The 19,655-nt window shown below is 50.7% G+C and overlaps 1 protein-coding gene across 15 annotated transcripts in view; it reads left to right on the forward strand.

The window, feature by feature from the left end:
* The window catches only part of SIPA1L3 (signal induced proliferation associated 1 like 3), a 323,626-nt gene that overhangs the window by 288,170 nt on the left and 15,801 nt on the right, over positions 1–19,655 (forward strand). For all 15 annotated transcript variants that reach the window (XM_078359226.1, XM_078359222.1, XM_078359228.1 and 12 more), the window contains 2 exons: positions 7,606–7,827; positions 18,926–19,091. In XM_078359226.1, the coding sequence (XP_078215352.1) occupies positions 7,606–7,827; positions 18,926–19,091 (388 nt within the window). The remainder of the gene's footprint in view (positions 1–7,605; positions 7,828–18,925; positions 19,092–19,655) is intronic.

The raw sequence follows: 19,655 nt of genomic DNA on the forward strand, positions 1-19,655 counted from the left end.
GTTATGAAAATTAGCCAGGTGTGGTGGTGAGCACCTGTAATCCCAGATACTCGAGAGGCTGAGGCGGGAGAATCACTTGAACTTGGGAGGCAGAGGTTTCAGTGAGCCAAGATCATGCCACTGCACTCCAGCCTGGGTGACAGAGCTAGACTCTGTCTCAAAGAAAAAAAAAAAGCCAAAAGCCAGATACAGTGGCTCACGCCTGTATTCCCAGCACTTTGGGAGGCTAAGGTGGGTGGATCACCTTGGGTCAGAAGTTCAAGACCAGCCTGACCAACATGGTGAAACCCATCTCTACTAAAAATACAAAAATTAGCTGGGTGTGGTGGTGATGCCTGTAATCCCAACTACTCAGGAGGCTGAGGCAGGAAAATTGCTTGAACCAAGGAGACAGAGGTTGCAGTGAGCCAAAATCATGCCATTGCACTCCAGCCTGGTTGACAGCGAGACTATTTAAAAAAAAAAAAAAAGGATCCGTCATCTAAGGTTGTGAGGGCGAGCTGAGACCAAGAGTTTGAAGCACTTAGCACAGGGCCTGAGACACAGCTGGGCTCAAGTGTGTTAGCTACTGCTGTGTTTTAGTCTCATGTATTATGTATTGACATTTATCGTTAACAGTTGTTGTCACTGGAATTACAGAATGGTGGTTAAAAGCATCGCCTCTCAAGCCGGACTGCCTATGTCCTGGCTCTATCCCCCACCAACTACATCATTTGGGGCAAGTTATTTCATCTCTCTGGGCCTCAGTTTCCCCCACCTGAAATATGGAATTAGTGGTAGCTCCTGCCTCAGGGCTGCCACAGTGGCTAAGTGAGGTGATGCCTATAAGATGCTTAGAACAAGGCCAGGCAGCTTCCACAGGCTCAGAGCACTCAGCACTGTCACTGCCACCTACTGCGCCACTGCTCCTCCTCCTGCCGGCAGGGACCACGGCTCGCTCCCCGAGAGCCTGTTACCCACCCAGGACCACCCATTGGTCCCCTTTAGAGTCCCCAGCCTGGACAGACCAAAAGCATTGCACACACTCATGCAGCTGGTATGATTTCTCTACCCAGCCTCTGGTTTTTCAGCTTTTTTTGTAAGCATAAATCCTTTAACTCCAACAAAATGTTAAACGCTCCCCTAAGATGTCAAACAGGTAAACGCATAGCCGGTGAGGATGGGAGCATGGAGCGGGATGCCTGTCCCTCCCCCATTACCCCTAGTGCTGTCTGAGCCAGAGCCCAGGAACCCACCACCTCCCTGGCACCTGCAGCTCCCTGGCTCCTCCTCAGGATTCAGTCCTGAACACTTAGCAAATAGCATCTTGTGAGGCAGGTGCTGTTATTGGTTCATTTCTCAGAGGAGGAAACTGAGGCTCACTGAGGGGAAGAGACCCCACCTAAGATGGCCAGTGTGTTGACTGGAGCCAGGATTGGAACCTGGGTCAGGTGGGCAGCAAAGCCCACACTATGCTGCCCCGTTTTTCAAGTTGATACTGAGGCTTTGTTTGAGGGGGACACATGGCCACACTGGTGCTCCAGAAAGAATGTTTACTCTGTCCATTGGCAGGTAGCAGCAGAACTCACACCTGTAATCCCAGTATTTGGGGCAGCTGAGGTGGAGGGGGGGATCACTTGAACCCAGGAGTTCTATACCAACTGGGGCAACATAGCAACACCCCATCTCTAAAAAAAAAAAAAAAAAAAAAGTTTTTAGCTGGGCGCGGTGGCTCTTGCCTGTAATTCCAGCACTTTGGGAGGCTGAGGCAGGAGGATCACCTGAGGTCGGGAGTTTGAGACCAGCCTGGCCAACATGGAGAAACCCCATCTCTACTAAAAATACAAAATTAGCTGGGTGTGATGGTACTTGCCTGTAATCCCAGCTACTTGGGAGGCTGAGGCAGGAGAATCATTTGAACCCAGGAGGCTGAGGTTGCAGTGAGCCAAGATCGCACCATTGCACTCCAGCCTGGGCAACAACAGTGAAACTCCGTCTCAAAAAAAAAAGTTTAAAAATTATCTGGGTTGAACATGCCTATATTCCCAGATACGCAGGAGGTTGAAGTGGGAGGATCACTTGAGCCCAGGAGTTCAAAGCTTCGGTGAACTATGATTTACACTGCTGCACTCCAGCCTGGTTGACAGAACAAGACCCTGTCTCTAAAAAAAAAAAAGAACTCCGCCTGGTGTAGCAGGCCTTCACTGATGCTGCTGAGAAATGACAAAGCATGGTGCCTGGCATTGCCCATGGCCCATGGTGTGGGGGGGTGCCCACCTCAGAGGGCTGGGTTGAGTTGCACAGCACATTCAGGGGAATTGATATTTTGCCAAGGCCCTACTGAGCTAGCAGAGATTGAAGACAGGGACAGTCATGGGAATGCCTTAGGGCTATAAGCAACAAAATCCCAGCTCAGTCGGCAGACAGACACATATTCATTCATTCTTTTTGTTTTGTTTTGTTTTGTTTTTTAAGACAGTCTCACTCTTTTATCCAGGCTAGAATGCAGTGGTGCAATCCCAGCTCACTGCAACCTCCACCTCCTGAGCTCAAGCAATGCTCCTGCCTCAGCCTTCCAAGTGGCTGGGATTATAGGCACCCGCCACTATGCCTGGCTAGTTTTTTGTATTTTTAGTAGAGATGGGGTTTCACCATGTTGGCCAGGCTGGTCTCGAGCTCCTGACCTCAGGTGATCCACTTGCCTCAGCTTCCAAAGTGCTGGGATTACAGGCATGAACCACTGCACCCACCCCGTGCATGCATTCATTTTAAATTGGTGGATATTAGTAATAATAGTGTATATTTACAGGGTACTTTGGGATGTTTTGATTTAGGTATACATTATAGAAAGATTCATATTGGGCATGGTGGCTCACGCCTGTAATCCCAGCACTTTGGGAGGCTGAGGCGGGTGGAAATTTTGAGGTCAGGAGATCCAGACCATCCTGGCCAATAAGGTGAAACCCTGTCTCTACTAAAAATACCAGAAAAAATTTAGCTGGACATGGTGGCATGTGCCTGTAATCCCAGCTACTTGGGAGGCTGAGGCAGGAGAATCGCTTGAGAACAAGGGTGTTGGAGGTTGCAGTTTGAGCCGAGTATGCATCATTGCACTCTGGCCTGGCAACAGAGCAAGACTATGTCTCAAAAAAAAAAAAAAGATTCACTTAAACCAATGAATGTGTCCATCACCTTACCGACTTATTTTTTTGTAGTGAGCACATTAAAAATCTATTCTTTTAGCAATCTTAAAATATACACTACATCGTTATTAGCTGTGGTCACGGTGCTGTGCAGCAAATCACTAAAACTTACTCCTCCAGGCTGACTCCCTGAGTAGCTGGGATTACAGGTGCACACCACCACACCTGGCTAATTTTTTTCTTTTTTGTATTTTTAGCACAGACGGGGTTTTGCCATGTTGGCCTGGCTAGTTTCGAACTTCTGACCTTAGGTGATCCACTCCCCTCAGCCTCCCAAAGTGCTGGGATTATGAGACATGAGCCACCTCGCCTGGCTGGCCACTTCCTTTTTACCCAGTGCCATTTATACAGTTTAATTTGACTTTTTAGGGTTTTGGTTGGTTGTTTTTTAGTGATGGAGACACTCTCTGTCACCCAAGCTGGAATACAGCGGCACAATCGTACCTCACTGCATGCTCAAACTCCTGCTTACAAGTAATTCTCCCACCTCAGCCTCCCAAGAAGCTGGGACCACAGGCATGTGCCACTATGCCCAGCTTAATTTGACTTTTATTCTCTACGTGTTCGGCATCATTACTACTTCCAGAGATAATCCATGGTGTACACCCCTCCAGAGACTGTTCTCTAAACCTTTACCAACCCAGTTCTTTCAAATATACCACTTAACCCTTACCTTGTATGATACACGGTGGCTTTTCAAAAATTTCTTTCTTTCTTTCTCCACATATATACGTACGTGTGTGTGTGTGAGAGAGAGAGAGAGATTTTTCCCCTTAAGAACACATAATCGGCCGGGCCCAGTGACTCAAGCCTGTAATTCCAGCACTTTGGGAGGCCGAGGCGGGTGGATCACGAGGTCAAGAGATCGAGACCATCCTGGTCAACATGGTGAAACCCCGTCTCTACTAAAAATACAAAAAATTAGCTGGGCATGGTGGCGCATGCCTGTAGTCCCAGCTACTCAGGAGGCTGAGGCAGGAGAATTGCCTGAATCCAGGAGGCGGAGGTTGCGGTGAGCCGAGATCATGCCATTGCGCTCCAGCCTGGGTAACAAGAGCGAAACTCCGTCTCAAAAAAAAAAAAAAAAAAAAAGAACACAGAATTATGTTTTGTACCATGCATTGTTTCCATTTATTATAGCTCAGACCATCTGTCCTCATACATCAACAGATTGACCTCTTTCTTTGCACTGACTGCATAGTTTTTGATTATAAGGATATGCTTGTGGCAGAGCACAGTGGTTCAAACCTGTGATCTCAGCACCTTGGAAGGCCGAGGCGGATGGATCACTTGAGGCCAGAAGTTCAAGATCAGCCTGGCCAACATGGTGAAACCCTGTCTCTACTAAAAATACAAAAATTAGCCAGGTGTGGTGGCACATGCCTGTAATCCCAGCTACTCTGGAGGCTGAGGCAGTAGAATCGCTTGAACTCCAGAGGTGCGGAGGTTGCAGTGAGCTGAGATCACACCCCTGTGCTCCAGCCTGGGCACTTCCAACTGTTGCTGATTATAAACAGTACTGCAGAGACCATCCTCATAGCAGCCTGTGTGTATTTGTGCAGGCTTTTGGTTTTCTTTTTTGTAGCTGAGACTATAGGCGAGTGCCACTATTCCCAGCTATTTTTATTATTTTTTTTGTGCAGGTGGGGCCTCTAGGGCTGAGCATGGTGCCTCACATTTGTAATCCTAGCATTTTGGAAGGCTGGGATGGGAGGATCATTTGAGCCCAGCAGTTTAAGACCAGCCTGGGCAACATAGCAAGACCCCATCTCTATTTAAAAAAAAAAAAAATAGATAGATTCTCTACAACAATTCCTGGGCTCCAGCAGTTCTCTCTCCTTAGCCAACTAGAATGCTGGGATTACAGGCATGAGTCACCATGCCCAGCCTTGTACAGGCTTTTCCATTGCATGGATTTCTGGGAGGCCGAATGTTAAGCTGAGGCCAGTCATCTTTAAATTCTCAGCTCTGATGCTCTTCCCTCCTGGGGAAAGCATTCCTGACCATTCTTGGTGTTACATGCTTTAATAGTTCCCTAGACACCTCCTCACCAGTGCATCCTCTTTGTCCCATTGACAGATGTTGCTAAATTATAGAAAGGATACATAGTTGCTATTTCAATCCAGTTTGACAATCCCTGTCTTTTAATGGGAGTGTTTAAACCATTCATGTTAAATTTAATTATTACTGCTAATGGTTGGATTTGCATTAGCCATTTTGCTATTTATTTTGCTATGTCTGTTATGTTTCCTGCTCCTCTGTTCTTCCTTATGGCCTTATTCTGTAGTAAATAAATACAATTTTAGACCAGATGTGGTGGCTCACACCTGTAATCCTAGCACTTTGGCTAGGCTGGTCTCAAACTCCTGACATGTGATCCACCCACCTCAGCATCCCAGAGTGCTGGGATAAGCCTGAGAAATTTTTAAATTATTTTGTATCAGGCAGCTGTCCTAGCAACAAATTCTCAGTCTCTATTTATATAGGAACATCTTTGTGTTGCCTTCATTTTCAAGGATGGTTTTGCTGAATATAGAATTCCTGGTTAACAGTTGTTTTCTTTCAGCGCTTTAAAAATTACTTTTTATTTTATTATTTTAAATGAGAAGTCAGTTAATTGTATTTTTTTTTTCTTTTTTATAGAAATGGGATCTCGCTGTGTTTCCCAGGCTGGTTTCCAAACTTCTGGGCTCAAGTGATCTTCCCATCTCGGCCTCCCAAAGTGCTGGGATTACAGGCCTGTTTATTGTATTGATGCTCCTCTCTCTGTGATGAATCATCTTTCTCTTGATGCTTTCAAGATATTTATCTTGGCATTTAACTTTCATGTCTTTTTCTAGGTGTGAATCTCTTTGTGTTTTTCCTACTTGGTGTTTGTTGCACTTTTTAGATGTGTAATGTTTTTCATCAGATTTGAAAAGTTTCCAACCATTATTTCTTCAAATATTTATTCTGCCCTTTCTCTCCTCTCCGTCCAGAGCTACTGTTGCACGTATGTTGGTACCCTTGATACCATCCCAAAGGCTCTGCTCTGGAAGAACTTCATCACTGAGCTGGGAAGGGGTGGGGGGAAGGACAAAATGCAATGAATTTCCTCTGTTCTTGCCTAAAGTTCAGTTTCTCAAGCATAAATTCTTCCCAGATTGTCATGTGTTTGGTCAGTTTTCGGAGTACTGAATGAAGTGGTTGGTTGTGGTCAATTTTGTTGTCACTGGGGAGATTTGCCAGTCTTCTCATTTGACTGTAGTCAAAAGTCCCATCCTGCAATACTACTAAATTGATCCTAAAAAGGGATTTATTAACTTATATATAATCCTACCTGGTGTGATGGCAAATGCCCGTGTTCCCAGCTACTTAGGAAGCTTAGGTGGGAGCATCACTTCAGCCCAGGAGTTAAAAGTCAGCCTGGGCAACATAGCGAGACCTTGTCTCTTTAAATAAACAAAACCCAATAATCCTCCCCGCCACCCCCCCCACCAAAATGTCCCCTTTCTCTGATTATGTACATTTGTGTATGTTTTTGATGCATAGAAAAAGGCTGGCCAGACATAGTGGCTCAGGCCTGTAATCCCAACATTTTGGGAGGCTGAGGCAGGTGGATAATTTGAGGTTAGGAGTTTGAGACCAGCCTGACCAACAGGTGAAACACTGTCTCTACTAATAATACAAAAAAACTTAGCTGGGCATGGTGGCACACATCAGTGATCCCAGCTACTGGGGAGGCTGAGGCAGGAGAATTGCTTGAACCCGGGAGACGGAGGATGCAGTCAGCTGAGATGGTGCCACTGCACTCCAGCTGGGCAACAGAATGAGACTCCATCTCAAAAAAAAAGAAGAAGGTTAAGGGCCAGGTGCAGTGGCTCATACCTGTAATTCTAACACTTTGAGAGGCCAAGACAGGCGGATTGTTTGAGCCCAGAAGCTCAAGACCAGCCTGGGAAACAGAGTGAAACTACATCTCTACAAAAATTAGCCAGGCATGCCTGTAGTCTCAGCTACTCGGAGTCTGAGGTGGGATGATCACTTGAGGCTGGGAGGTCGAGGCTGCAGTGAGCTGAGATCACGCCACTGCACTCCAGCCTGGGTCACAGAGTGAGACCCTGTCTCAAAAAAAAAAAAAAAAAAGATTAAGAAGGAAATAAAGCAAACTGTAAACGACTAGAGATGTTCAGGAGGTGGGATCCCCACCTTTAGTTGCACAGGTTGTACCAGGGAGGCCGGGGTGGTAGAAGGCCGTCCTCGGGCAGCCTTCCCTTTCCCACAGATAGGCTTCCATAGCGTTGGAATTTTCCACAATGGTAATATATTTGTGTCTCTTGTGCAGATGAACTTTTTGATTCCCAAGAGTGAACTTCAGTAGCTCTGTCTTGCCAAATGTGGAATGGATTTGGTTTTTTTATCTCTTTCATTTTTTGCTTTGCAGTGACATGGGCTCCAGGGTTGGCTACCCGGCTCAGGTTTACAAAACTGCCAGCGCAGAGACTTCTCGGCCCTCCCAGTTGGCCCAGCCCAGCCCCTTCCAGCTCTCCGCCTCTGTCCCCAAGTCCTTCTTCTCCAAGCAGCCTGTGCGCAATAAGCATCCAACAGGGTGGAAGAGGACGGAGGATCCCCCACCACGGCCACTCCCCTTCAGTGACCCAAAGAAGTAAGTGCCTGGACGTCCAGCAAGGCGCCCGCCACAGCCACACCAGGGCGTCTCTGGGGCGGAAAATGGGTGATGCCACACGCTGTCATTGCACAGGCGACTGTGAGCACACTGCGTACAAACTGGGTCTGCAGCTGTGAAGAGGACAAGCGAGAACCCCTCTTGGGGAGCTGGCATTCCAATTGGGGTGAGCAGCAATAAATGGAATGAACAGAGAAGCATGCAGTAGGTCGACGGTGGTTAGCACTGTGCCCTATGTGGGTGAGGAGCACTCCAGGCAGAAGGAGTAGCAGCTGCAGAGGTCCTGAGACAGTGAGAGACACCATCACCTGTGGGCAGGACGATGTGGCTGGAACAGTTTGCGCCAGGGGAGGGTGTGGGGATAGAACATGGAGAGTCTTGCTGGCCACGTGGAAGGGGCTTGGCATCCGCCCTGAAAGAGATGGAGCCATGGGAGGGCGTGGAGCAGAGGAGGGGCAGGATCTAAATTGGGCATTCCAGGGGCTCTGTAGCTCCGTGTGGGGAACAGCCTGCGAGGAGCAGGGAGGAGCTGCTGTCTCGTGGTCCAGGCGGAGATGAGGGGGCGGGAGCGGGGGGCGGGGCGGAGAGGGTGAGAAGGGGGCGGTTCCGGATAGATTATCTGAAATGGAGCAGACCGGGCTTGCTGGCAGGGTGGATGTGGTGTGAGAGAAAGAGGGGTTAAGGATGATGCGGCGTCTTGAACCCTGGAGGATAGACTTGCCTTGAGTGGGGAGCAGGCGTGGGGAAGGCGCAGGAGCTCAATGCTGGATGCTTCGCTGCGAGATGTGCATGAGACATCCGGACGGAGGCGTTGGGGAGGCCCTTGGGTAAGGAATCCCGAATTCAGCAGAGAGGTCAGGCTGGAGGGAGAACTTTGGGCGTTAATCAGCCTGAAGCTGTGAGGCTGGAAGAGCCCCCGAGGAAGGGCATATGTGGGTAGGGGAGAAGTGTGGGACGAAGACTGAAACCCTTTGGTGTTGAGCCAATGTGAGAAGCCAGTGAAGGAGGTGGGGCAGGGGGAAGGCGGGGAGGGGTGGAGGCAGAGGCGGGGCTGGGGCCGGGGCCAGGGCCAGGGGAGGGCGGAGCTGGGGAGAGGGGGCAGGGCCCAGGCCAGAGTGATGAGCCGAGGAGAACTGACTGTATAGGATTAAGCCTCCCAGAGGTCTCTTGAGGTCTCTTCTCTCTCAGGAGAAAAGGGTGAGGCAGAATTGAGGAGCTGCATGAGAGTTCATTTGGGGCATTTTGCTTTAAAGTGAAAGAGGAGAGGAGTGTGCAGTTGCGAAAAGGTTTTTTAGTTGAAAGATACAGTAGCTAACATTTCCTCAGTATTCACCACATCTGGGTTCAGTTCTAAATGCTTTGAGGTGGAAGAATTCACTGGATCCCATAACAGCTCCACGGGGTGGACCTGTCCTCCCCCTTTTACAGATGAGGCGGCTGAGGCCCAGAGTCACACGGCTGGTGAGAGATGCAGCCTGGATCAGAGCTCAAGGCTCATGTCTCTTGAGTGAGGGGCTCTGCCCTCCTCCATCCTGTTCTTTGTAGTGTCATCTTTCGTGACCTAGATGGGGACATTCAAATTGGGGGATGACACAGAGCTTTCGGGGAGAGACGTGTCAGGAGACAGAAATGGTGTCCCTGGAGATATCAGCAGACGAGTGTGCTGAGCTCATGCTGAGAGCCAGAGGGGATTCTGAAAACTAGACTGATGGCTTAAAGCCTGCTCCCGGGATTAATGGTGGAGGCTCACGTTGACTACACACGTTTTATACCAGGTGCTGTGTTCTTTGCCCAGGCTCCTGCTCAGACCCTGGACGATCTGCCCCTCACCTCTGCACTCCTTCCCATCCACTCTCCCCTCCTTGCTCTGCTCCAGCCACACTGGCCTCTTGCTGCTCCTCAAACTCTCCACATCCAGGCCTACCCCAGGGCCTTTGCACTGGCTCTCACTGCTGCCTGCAGTGAGCTCCCTCCAAGTCTTCTCGGGCACAGCTGACAAGGGCTCAGTCTACTGCCACCCCCTCAGACAGGTCCTCCTGGCCTTCAGTAGCCCAGGCCGTCATTCCATGGCACTATACTCTGTTCCACATCCCATATCCCCCCTGGAAAAGCAGGTGCCACCGTCTTGGTCACAAGGCACTTGTAACGTGTCCGGCACACAGGACGTGCCCCATCATGCACACAAGACCAATGGATCGTGATTGATTCTCGTGGAAACCCCAATAAGTAGATACTATAAGGCCCCCACTTTTCATTGTGGCCCAAGTCAGGCCCTGCTGAACCCTGTTACCTTCCTCAACAATTACCCGTGCCCACTGCTTCCTCTGCCTGGAACCCCCCCACCTTCACCCCCACTCCAGGCTCACTCCCGCCCACCCGTGTTAATTTGCTGGGGCTGCTATAACAAAGTACCCGCACTGAGTGGCTTAAACTACAGAACTGTATCATCTCACAGTTGGGGAGGCCAGAAGTCTGAGGTCAAGGCGTCGGCAGGGTGGTTCCCTCCAAGGGTGGTGAGGGAGAATCTGTTCCTGGCCTCCCTGCTAGCACCCAGTGGGTGCTGGCACATACATGTGTCAGCCTTGTCTTTGCCTCCTCTTCGCATGACATTCTCCCTGCGTCTGTGCCTGCATTTCCCCTTTCTTCAGGGACACCAGTCCAGCGGGGTTAGGGTCTACGCTAATGACCTCGTTTTAACTTGACTACCTCTGTGGGTAAAGACCCTGTCTCCAAATGAGGTGACATTTGGAGATGCTGGGGCTTGGTACTTCAGCACGGCTTTCTGTGAGGGCCCAGTCCCACCCTCCTCGGGTCTTAACACAGACACATCTTTCTTGGAGAAGTTCTCTGAACCCCCACACCAGGCTCAGCCCTCCCCACCGACCACAGCGCTTCCTCCCTTCCCCAGCACCTGTCCTAGGGCACAGTGACTGCCATTCCACTGGCAACCTGCTTCCTCTCTGTCATCCTCACTGGGCCCAGAACAGAGACACCCTGAACCCCATGCAGACCACACACTTAGTAGGTGCCCAGAAGATACAGCTGGAGAGACATCAGCCCTATTCAACGATGACAGCTTCCCAGTGGTAAAATCCAGAGATGGCTTGTACATGTGTATATAAACCTATGTGGACTAAACATAGCACATATAGGGGGGACACAGATGAAACTGTTTCAAAGTTCCTTTTAATATTTATTTACTTATTTATTTTTGAGACGGTCTCAGTCTGTCGCCCAGGCTGGAGTGCAATGGTTCAATCTCTCCTCACTGTGTCCTCCACCTCCCTAGTTCATGCAGTTCTCCTACATCAGCCTCCTGAGTAGCTGGGACTACAGGCACCTGCCATCACGCCCCGCTAATTTTTGTATTTTTAGTAGAGACGGGTTTCAGCATATTGGTCAGGCTGGTCTTGAACTCCCAACCTCAGGCAATCAACCCGCCTCAGCCTCCCAAACTGCTGGGATTACAGGCATGAGCCACCGCACCAGGCCCCTTTTAATATTTATTTAGTTGTAAATACACTTTAAAAATCACAACTAGATGCAGTGGCTCACACCTGTAAATTTTCAGTATTTATTGCAGAGACGGGATCTTGTGCCATGTTGCACGGGCTGGTCTGAAACTACTGGGCTCAAGTGATTGGCCTGCCTCAGCCTCCCAAAGCATTGGAATTACAGGTGTGAGCCACTGCACCTGGCCTAAACTTGTCCATTTTTTTTTCTAGTCTGTGTACAGTGCTGTCACTGAAATTTTATCCCAAGGCACAAGAACTTACATGTAGAGCATATTCACCTGCATATACAGATACCTGCTCTGCCAAGCCCACCCCTATAGTAATGCATTCAGTCCTCCCTGCCAAACAATGGTTGTAGCAACTTCACATCCTGTTTTCCAGATGAGAAAAACTAAGAGACAGAATGGTCGAGTCACTCGCCTAAACTTACTTGTTTAATTGAGGTTTAACCACCATAACTGTGACAATTGTTGGTTTTGTCATTTGTCCTCATAAGGTCACCATGTATGAGCTCATCCTCCCAGGAATAATTACCCAATCTGTCTGCTAAACGTCTCTGCCTCCTTTTCCATTGATTCTGGTCAGGGACCTCAAACACATTCCAAAGTGGCCTTGACTGAGGCTGTGCATCCCTGGAGGAATGACCTTGGCCACAGCCAGCACAGGGAGCTGTGTGGACCTGGCCCCATTGATTCTCCTGGAAACCCTATAAGAGGGATCTCACGGTTACCCCATTTCTAGATGAGGGAACTGAGGCACACAGTCGGAGAAGTATGTGGTCCAAGTCACTGAGCCAGAGCGGCCGAACCAGGATTCAGCCTCTCTAACTGACAGGGCATCTCATCACCCGAGACCCAAGCTCAGAAGATGTGCACCTGAGGTGTGGCTCCAATTTTTTGAGGAATGACTTTTTTGAGGAAACAGCCTCTCCTCCATTAGGGTGTAATCTTTGTTTGTCAGAAGAGTGACCCATTGAAGGACAGAGAAGCTAGATTCCATGGGGACTGAGAGCAGCTGCCATAGAAGTCTCTAAAGCTGCAGGTCCTGGCTGATGCTAGGGCCCAGGCAGGCACCTCTAGCCCCTTCATCCTGGGACTCCTCTTTCATCAGCCTGCCTTGTCCCAGCCATTAGAGGGCAGAACAGTCTGGGGACAAGGGCAGGAACCCCCTTGTCAGCTGCCTACTTCCTCCTAACCCCTCAGAGTCCCCTTTTTTTTTTTTTTTTTTTTAAAGGGGGTATCACTCTGACACCTAGGCTGGAGTTCAGTGGCATGATCTTGTCTCACGCAGCCTTGGCTTACCAGAGTGATTCTCATGCCTCAGCCTCCCCAGAAGCTGGGACTACAGGCTCTGCCCCGCCCCCCCACACCCAGCTAATTTTTTTGTATTTTTAGTAGAGAATGGGTTTCGCCATGTTGGCCAGGCTGGTCTCAAACTGCTGACCTCAAGTGATCTGCCCACCTTGGCCTTCCAAACTGCTAGGATTACAGGTGTGAGCCATCACACCAGACCCAAAATCCAAATTTAGACAAGAGAGGCAAATCAGAGATTATGTCCAGTGCCGCCAGACATAACCTGAAGGATGTTTTTGTCACTGAGGTTTTGAAAGGTAAAACATGTAAAAAACCAAAATACTACTAAAGTCAGCCTCTCTCGCTACCCTGGCCTTCAGCCATCCTGCTCCCTCCCCAGAAGCAACCACCGTTTTATTTATACATCCTTCCAGAAATGTCCCAGACATGACTGTGCACATGTGATTGTGTGGGCTTCCCTCACACCCCGTTTATTAATGTGGCCACCTCCTGCATATGCGCTGCTTCCTCACTTGCTCTTTCTCTTGAAGGCTTTTTTTTTTGAGACAGGCTTTCTGTCACCCAGGCTGGAGTGCCGTGGTACCATCATAGCTCACTGCAGCATCAACCTCCCGAGCTCAAGCGATCTCCTACCTCAGCCTCCCGAGTAGCTGGCCCCATAGGAGTCCACCACCACACCCACCTAGTTTTCCACTTTCTGTCGAGGTGAGATCTCACTGTGTTACACAGGCTGGTCTCGCACTCTGCACTCCTGGGCTCAAGTGAGCCTCCCACCTAGACCTTCAAAAGTGCTGGGATTGCAGGCATGAGCCACCGTACCTGACATAAGTCTCTTGGCAGTGGTTCTGTATTCATGTGTAGAAAGTGATGTCATTCTTGGCCAGGCGCAGTGGCTTACGCCTGTAATCCTAGCACTTTGGGAGGCTGAGGTAGGTGGATCACCTGAGGTCAGGAGTGTTCAAGACCAACCTGACCAACATGGTGAGACGCGGTCTCTACTAAAAATACAAAAATTAGCAAGGTGTGGGCACCTGTGATACCAGCTACTTAGGAGCCTGAGGCAGGGGAATTGCTTGAGCCTGGGAGGTGGAGGTTGCAATGAGCCAAGATGAAGCCATTGCACTCCAGCCTGGAAGACAAGAGCGAAAGTCTGTAAAAACAAAACAAAAATGCCAGGCATGGTGGCGCCTATAGTCCTACCTACTTAGGAGGCTGTGGTGGGAAGATTGCTTGAGCCCAGGAGGTGGAGGCTGCAGTGAGCTGTGATTGCACTATTGCACTTCAGCTTGGGCAACCGAGCGAGACCCTGTCTCCAAGAAGGTGAATCCTGGCTGGGTGCAGTGGCTCATGTCTGTAATCCCAGCACTTGGGAGGCAGAGATGAGCAGATCACTTGAGGTCAGGAGTTCAAGACCATCCTGGCCAACTTAGTGAAACCCCGTCTCTACCAAAAACACAAAAATTAGCCAGGTGTGACAGCAGTCGCCTGTACTCCCAGCTACTCAGAGAATCACTTGAACCCAGGAGGTGGAGGTTGCAGTGAGCCAAGATCACACCGCTGCATGCCAAACTGAGTGACAGAGTAAGACCCTGTCTCCAAAAAAAAAAAAGGTGGGTGGGCAGGCACAGTGGCTCATGCCTGTAATCCCAGCACTTTGGAAGGCCGAGGCAGGCAAATCGCGAGGTCAGGAGATCAAGACCATCCTGGCTAACATGGTGGAACCCCGCCTCTACTAAAAAAAGCACAAAAAATTAGCCGGGCGTGGTGGCACCCACCTGTAATCCCAGCTACTTGGGAGGCTGAGGCAGGAGAATTGCTTGAACCTGGGAGGCAGAGATTGCAGTGAACTGAGATTGCGCCACTACATTCCAGCCTGGGTGACAGAGAGAGAGACTTGAACTCAAAAAAAAAAAAAAAAGTGAATCCCTCATGCATCCAGTCTTAAAAACGAGTTTGGTAAACTCCAGTGCACCAAGGTGAGCTGTGTGTGAGTTTTCTAAAAATGGTTTCACACTGTACATACTTCTTTTTTCACATGACGTTGTATCTGTGAGAGCCTCTGCACGCCATGTGCATCTGCCTGCATCTCTGGAGGGTGTGATTCTGGGTGGTGGGCCGGCCCTTGCGCAGCTGGGGGCTGCTCTCTGCTCCACAGACCAGACCCTGGGAAGCATCCGTGTACACATGGCACCGTGAACCCATGTGAGGCTTTCTGAAGGACACGTTTCCAGAAGTAGGACTGCTAGGGCAGAGAGCAAGCACATTTTATTCATGTTTCCAGGAGGTCTTGGCACGCTCCTCTCGAGGGGAGCCTGTGGGCGGTGCACCTTTCTGGCTGGCGGGGTGCTGAAGGCCAGGGAGACGGCCGCCACAGTGAGCCCTATGCTGAGTCACATACCCCTGTGCAGGGCATTCTGGGAAATGGTGAAATCAAAAGGGGTGGGGGAGTCCCCTTTTGATTTGTGTCTGTCTCTCTCTCTTTGTCTCTGTTTCTCTCTGGATCTAAAGCTTTTAATTTGCCCAGAGAATATACTTCCCTGATATTGACAGACCCAGCATTACCCTAGACCTGGAATTCTAATTTAGGGAGGAGTATGACCTGATGGGGAAAAAATCTGCCCCTCCACTCACCCTTCCTTTGTTAAAATCCCAAGCCTGGCAGCCGAGAAAGAAAAGGGAAACGCAGTCTTTAAAACCCTCGGGAACCCAAGACATCTTATTTCTTCTCCAGGTTCAAAGACTTTTTTTCTTTCTTACATTACAGAATGAAAACGTCCAAGCATCAGCCTTTATTAAGCTAGTTTTTACTATGATTATTGTTAGAACATGTGATTATGGTTAAGTAAATTCATACAGTTCAGAAGGATATCAGATGAAAAGTCCCATGTTTCCACCTTCTGTTAAGACTCCTACCTCCCAGAGGTCATCATGGTTTGTAATTTCTTCCAGAAATTGTTATCTGCAGACAGAAGCATATTTAATCCAGTGTGGCTGTCCCCCACACCATACGTGTTTTTTTTCCTGCCGTCTCTGATAGACACGTGACAGTCAAGCCTGGCAGTGGTGTGGGTAGGCTCTGCAGCCTGGCAGCCTTGATTTGAATCCTGATTCCTCCATTCACAGGCTGTGTGACTTGGGACAAATGGCTTAACTCCTCTGTACCTTACCTGCCTCATCTGTGAGATGGGATCCCAATAGTGCTTAACACATATGGCTGTGGTGGGGATCAAATGAATTTATAAGCTGGACATAGTGGCTCTCACTGTAATCCCAGCACTTTGGGAGACAGGCAGAAGGATCGCTTGAGCCCAGGAGTTTGAGACCAGCCTAGGCAACATAGTGGGACTCCATCTTTACAAAAAAAGTAGCTGGATATAATGGCATGCGCCTGTAGTCCTAGCTACTTGGGAGGCCGGGGTGGGAGGGTCACTTGAGCCCAGGAGGTTGAGGCTACCGTGAGCTGTGATCACACCACTACATTCCAGCCTGGGTGACAGAGGAGGCTCTGTCTCACACGCATATGCACACGCACACACACACGACTGCATTTATGTTCCAAGGGAAACCCAGGCCTTGCTCTGGTATGGTTCACATTCTGCTGGGTAGACTGACAATAGACAAAGACACAGGCCGGGCATGGTGGCACATGCCTGTAATCCCAGCACAGCACTTTGGGAGGCTGAGGTGGGTGAATCACCTGAGGTCAGGAGTTCAAGACCAGCCTGGCCAACATGGTGCAGCGCTACTAAAAATCAAAAATTAGCTAGGTGTAGTGATGGGCACCTGTAGTCCCAGCTAGTTGGGAGGCTGAGGTAGGAGAATCGCTTGAACCCAGGAGGTGGAGGTTGCAGTGAGCGAAGATTGTGCCATTGCACTTCAGCCTGGAAAAAAAGAGCAAGACTCCATCTCAAAAAAAAAAAAAAAGACACAAAGACAGTTGCTGGTGCAGTGGCCGCTGTGAGCGACAGTGAAAGTGAAGGGTAGTGTGATGAGAGGGTGACTGGCATCAGGGCCAGAGTTCTGGAGTTATCAGAACCTCCTCGTGCCTCTACTTCTCATCTGTAAAATGACGATCGTGATAGTGGCTGGCTATGGGAGCCTGTGTGGATGTCACAAGTAACTGAATTGCGGGCCCTCAGGTGGTGTCTGGCGTGTAGGGAGGGTTGTGCTCCTCTGAGCAGTCGGTATTTATCCTCTTTCCTGGGGTATAGTGATGCCTTGGAGCAGGGCCTCAGCTTTCCCAGTTTCCACTGGAGAAGTAAGACCAGAGCCCAAAGGCTGGGGGGGAATCGGAAGGCAAGGGGAGGCAGCGAGGTCTGCGTGGCCCTGAGGGCCTCTGAGTGGAGGTCAGGGGCACATAGGGGAGCCAGCCCTGGCCAGGAGAAAGCTATGAGCCAGGGTGATAGTCAGTGGAGCCTGCAGAGGCCAGAAGGTGCTGAGCTGCCTGGAGGTGGGCGGCTCAGGTCAGCCCTCAGCCTCAGGTCCATGCTTATAAGAGCTGCCCTCACTTCCTGGCACCTGCTCCGTGCCAGGGCGTCACCAGTCACTTGGCAGCAAACCCCACCACTACAATGGGAGGCATATGTGTTTTCCAGATGAGGAAACCGAGGGTCAGAGAGCTCCCACAGCAGAAGAACAGAGCAGGACTCAGCCCCAGGCCTGTCCACTCCAGGGCATCCTGTGTTCACCCCGGGCTGTGCCTCCATGGTCCTTAGGCCACTGAGCATTCAGGAGACAGTGTGAGGTTGGCTTTGGGAATGCTGAAGGAGGGGTGGTGAGCCGCGTGACCCCGGCTCACAGTCTACCTTCTGCGGCAGGAGGCCCAGCAGACAAGTGTGAGGGTGACAGTCGCAGCACCTGGCCCCTGCTCAGGGTTTGTGTGCCTCAACCGTCCTGTGCTGTGTGAGCTCCACAGCCCCGTGTGACAGATGAGGAAACTGAGGCTCGGGAGGTCCCTGCCTGGTTGTGGAGCATCCGGCCTGGAGCCCCACTCCCTGCAGCCCAGCCCTTGCCCACAGGGCCCAGCCCCCAACCCAGGGCAGTTTTGCTCTGACACCCCATCCCTTTTCGGTAATTGGAAGCTCCTGGTCTGGGCTGCTCTCCCTTCTCACCTGAACAGCTGCAGGGGCTTCCTCACCACCCCCCACGCCCCAAGTGAGACTTCTAAAGTACAGATTGCCAGCTCAGAGGCCCCCAGATGCAATCCTAGGCCCTCACTATGGCTTATAAGATCCAGGGTGATCTGCCCTCGACTCCTCCCAGACCACACCTGTCACCACTCACCCCCCTCATCGCCCCATCCCGACCCACCTTACCCCACCAGCCCCCTCACTCCTCAGACTCACTAGCTTCATTCCCCCATGGCCACCACACTTGGTTTTTTTTTTTTTTTTGAGACAGAGTCTTGCTTGGCCACCCAGGCTGGAATGCACTCAGCTCCCTGCAACCTCTGTCTCCCAGACGTAAGCGATTCTCCTGCCTCAGCCTCCCAAGTAGCTACAGGTGCCCACCGCCACACCCAGCTAATTTTTTTATTTTTAGTAGAGATGGGGTTTTGCCATGTTGGCCAGGCTGGTCTTGAACTCCTGACCTCAGGTGATCCACCTACCTCGGTTTCCTTCCTTCCTTTTTTTCCTTTTCTTCTTTCCTTCCTTCCTTTCCTTCCTTTTTTCAGCCCTCCCTTCCTCCCTTTCTCCCTCCCAGACATCACCCCTCAGAAAAGCCATCCCAGATCCCCACCAATCCCCATCCATTTACCCAGCTTTATTATTCTTCATACACTTCTCTCTTGTGGCTTGGCACGGTGGCTCATGTCTGTAGTGCCAGCACTTTGGGAGGCTCAGGTAGGAGGACCTCTAGAGCCCAGGAGGCCGCAACACTCCAGCCTGAGGGAGAAAGCAAGAACCTGTCTCTAAAAAAAGAAAAGCCTCTCCCCTCACACAGGGGGTCTGTCTCTGTGCACGTGTTCAGCGTGGGCCTCCCCGACTGGCTGCCAGCTCGGTGCCTATGGCCATGTCCCCAGTGCCTGGGACAGGACAGCACAGCAGACCGATGGTTCCCAGGAAATGTTTATGGAACGAGGGAATGGAGGGAAGAAGCCAAGCCCCTTTCTGCCACACATTTGCTGGGTGAAGGAGAGAAGGCCGTGGCCATGCGTCCCATGCATCCCAGCCCGCTTGAATCCAAACAGCTTTGAGAAGTGGCTGAAGCCTCCCTGACACCCCTCTGACCCTGACACTCTTGTTGCAGGCAGGTGGACACAAACACCAAAAATGTCTTCGGACAACCAAGGTTGAGGGCATCCCTCCGAGACCTCCGATCGCCACGGAAGAACTACAAATCCACCATCGAGGATGACCTGAAGAAACTCATCATCATGGACAACCTGGGGCCGGAGCAGGAGAGAGACTCGGGAGTACGTAGCGCCACGTCTCCCACTCCCAACCCCCAGCTCCCAACGGGATCCCAGATCCGGGCAGGCGGGGAGGAGGGCTTTGCTTCCTGAGGTCGCTCCAGCTCCTTCTTATCGTGTCCGCAGCCCTCAACATCTGCCAGTCCTGTTGGGGGTAGAGGCTGGTGGCTAGGAGTTAGGGCAGTGCATTTGTCTGGGATGGAGTCGCAGGATAACCAGACTAGGCAGGCATGTGGGAATCTACCCCATATCCAGAACCTCGTGCAACTGGAGAGACCTGGGCCTTATGCCTTCCTCCTCCAGCCCAGGGTAGAAACGGCCGCATCTGCTGAAACCACAGGGACTGAATAGAGCCGGGGCTCTCAGGGAAGTTCAGGCTCTTGTTACTCAGGGATGGAAGAAAAGAAGAGCGGGCTCCAGGGACCCTCCACAGTGTCCACTTGCTTTCCACTCCCAGCCGGGCCTGCCCTGCTCCTCCTCACTGCCAGGCAGGAGCTGTTTTGTGGGGACTGAGATGGACCCCAGTCTCTCCAGAGTTGTGTCCCAGCAGTCCACAGCCCTGGGGGA

Source organism: Callithrix jacchus, chromosome 22 (genome assembly GCF_049354715.1).
Source record: "Callithrix jacchus isolate 240 chromosome 22, calJac240_pri, whole genome shotgun sequence".
Classification (NCBI taxonomy): Eukaryota; Metazoa; Chordata; class Mammalia; order Primates; family Cebidae; genus Callithrix; species Callithrix jacchus.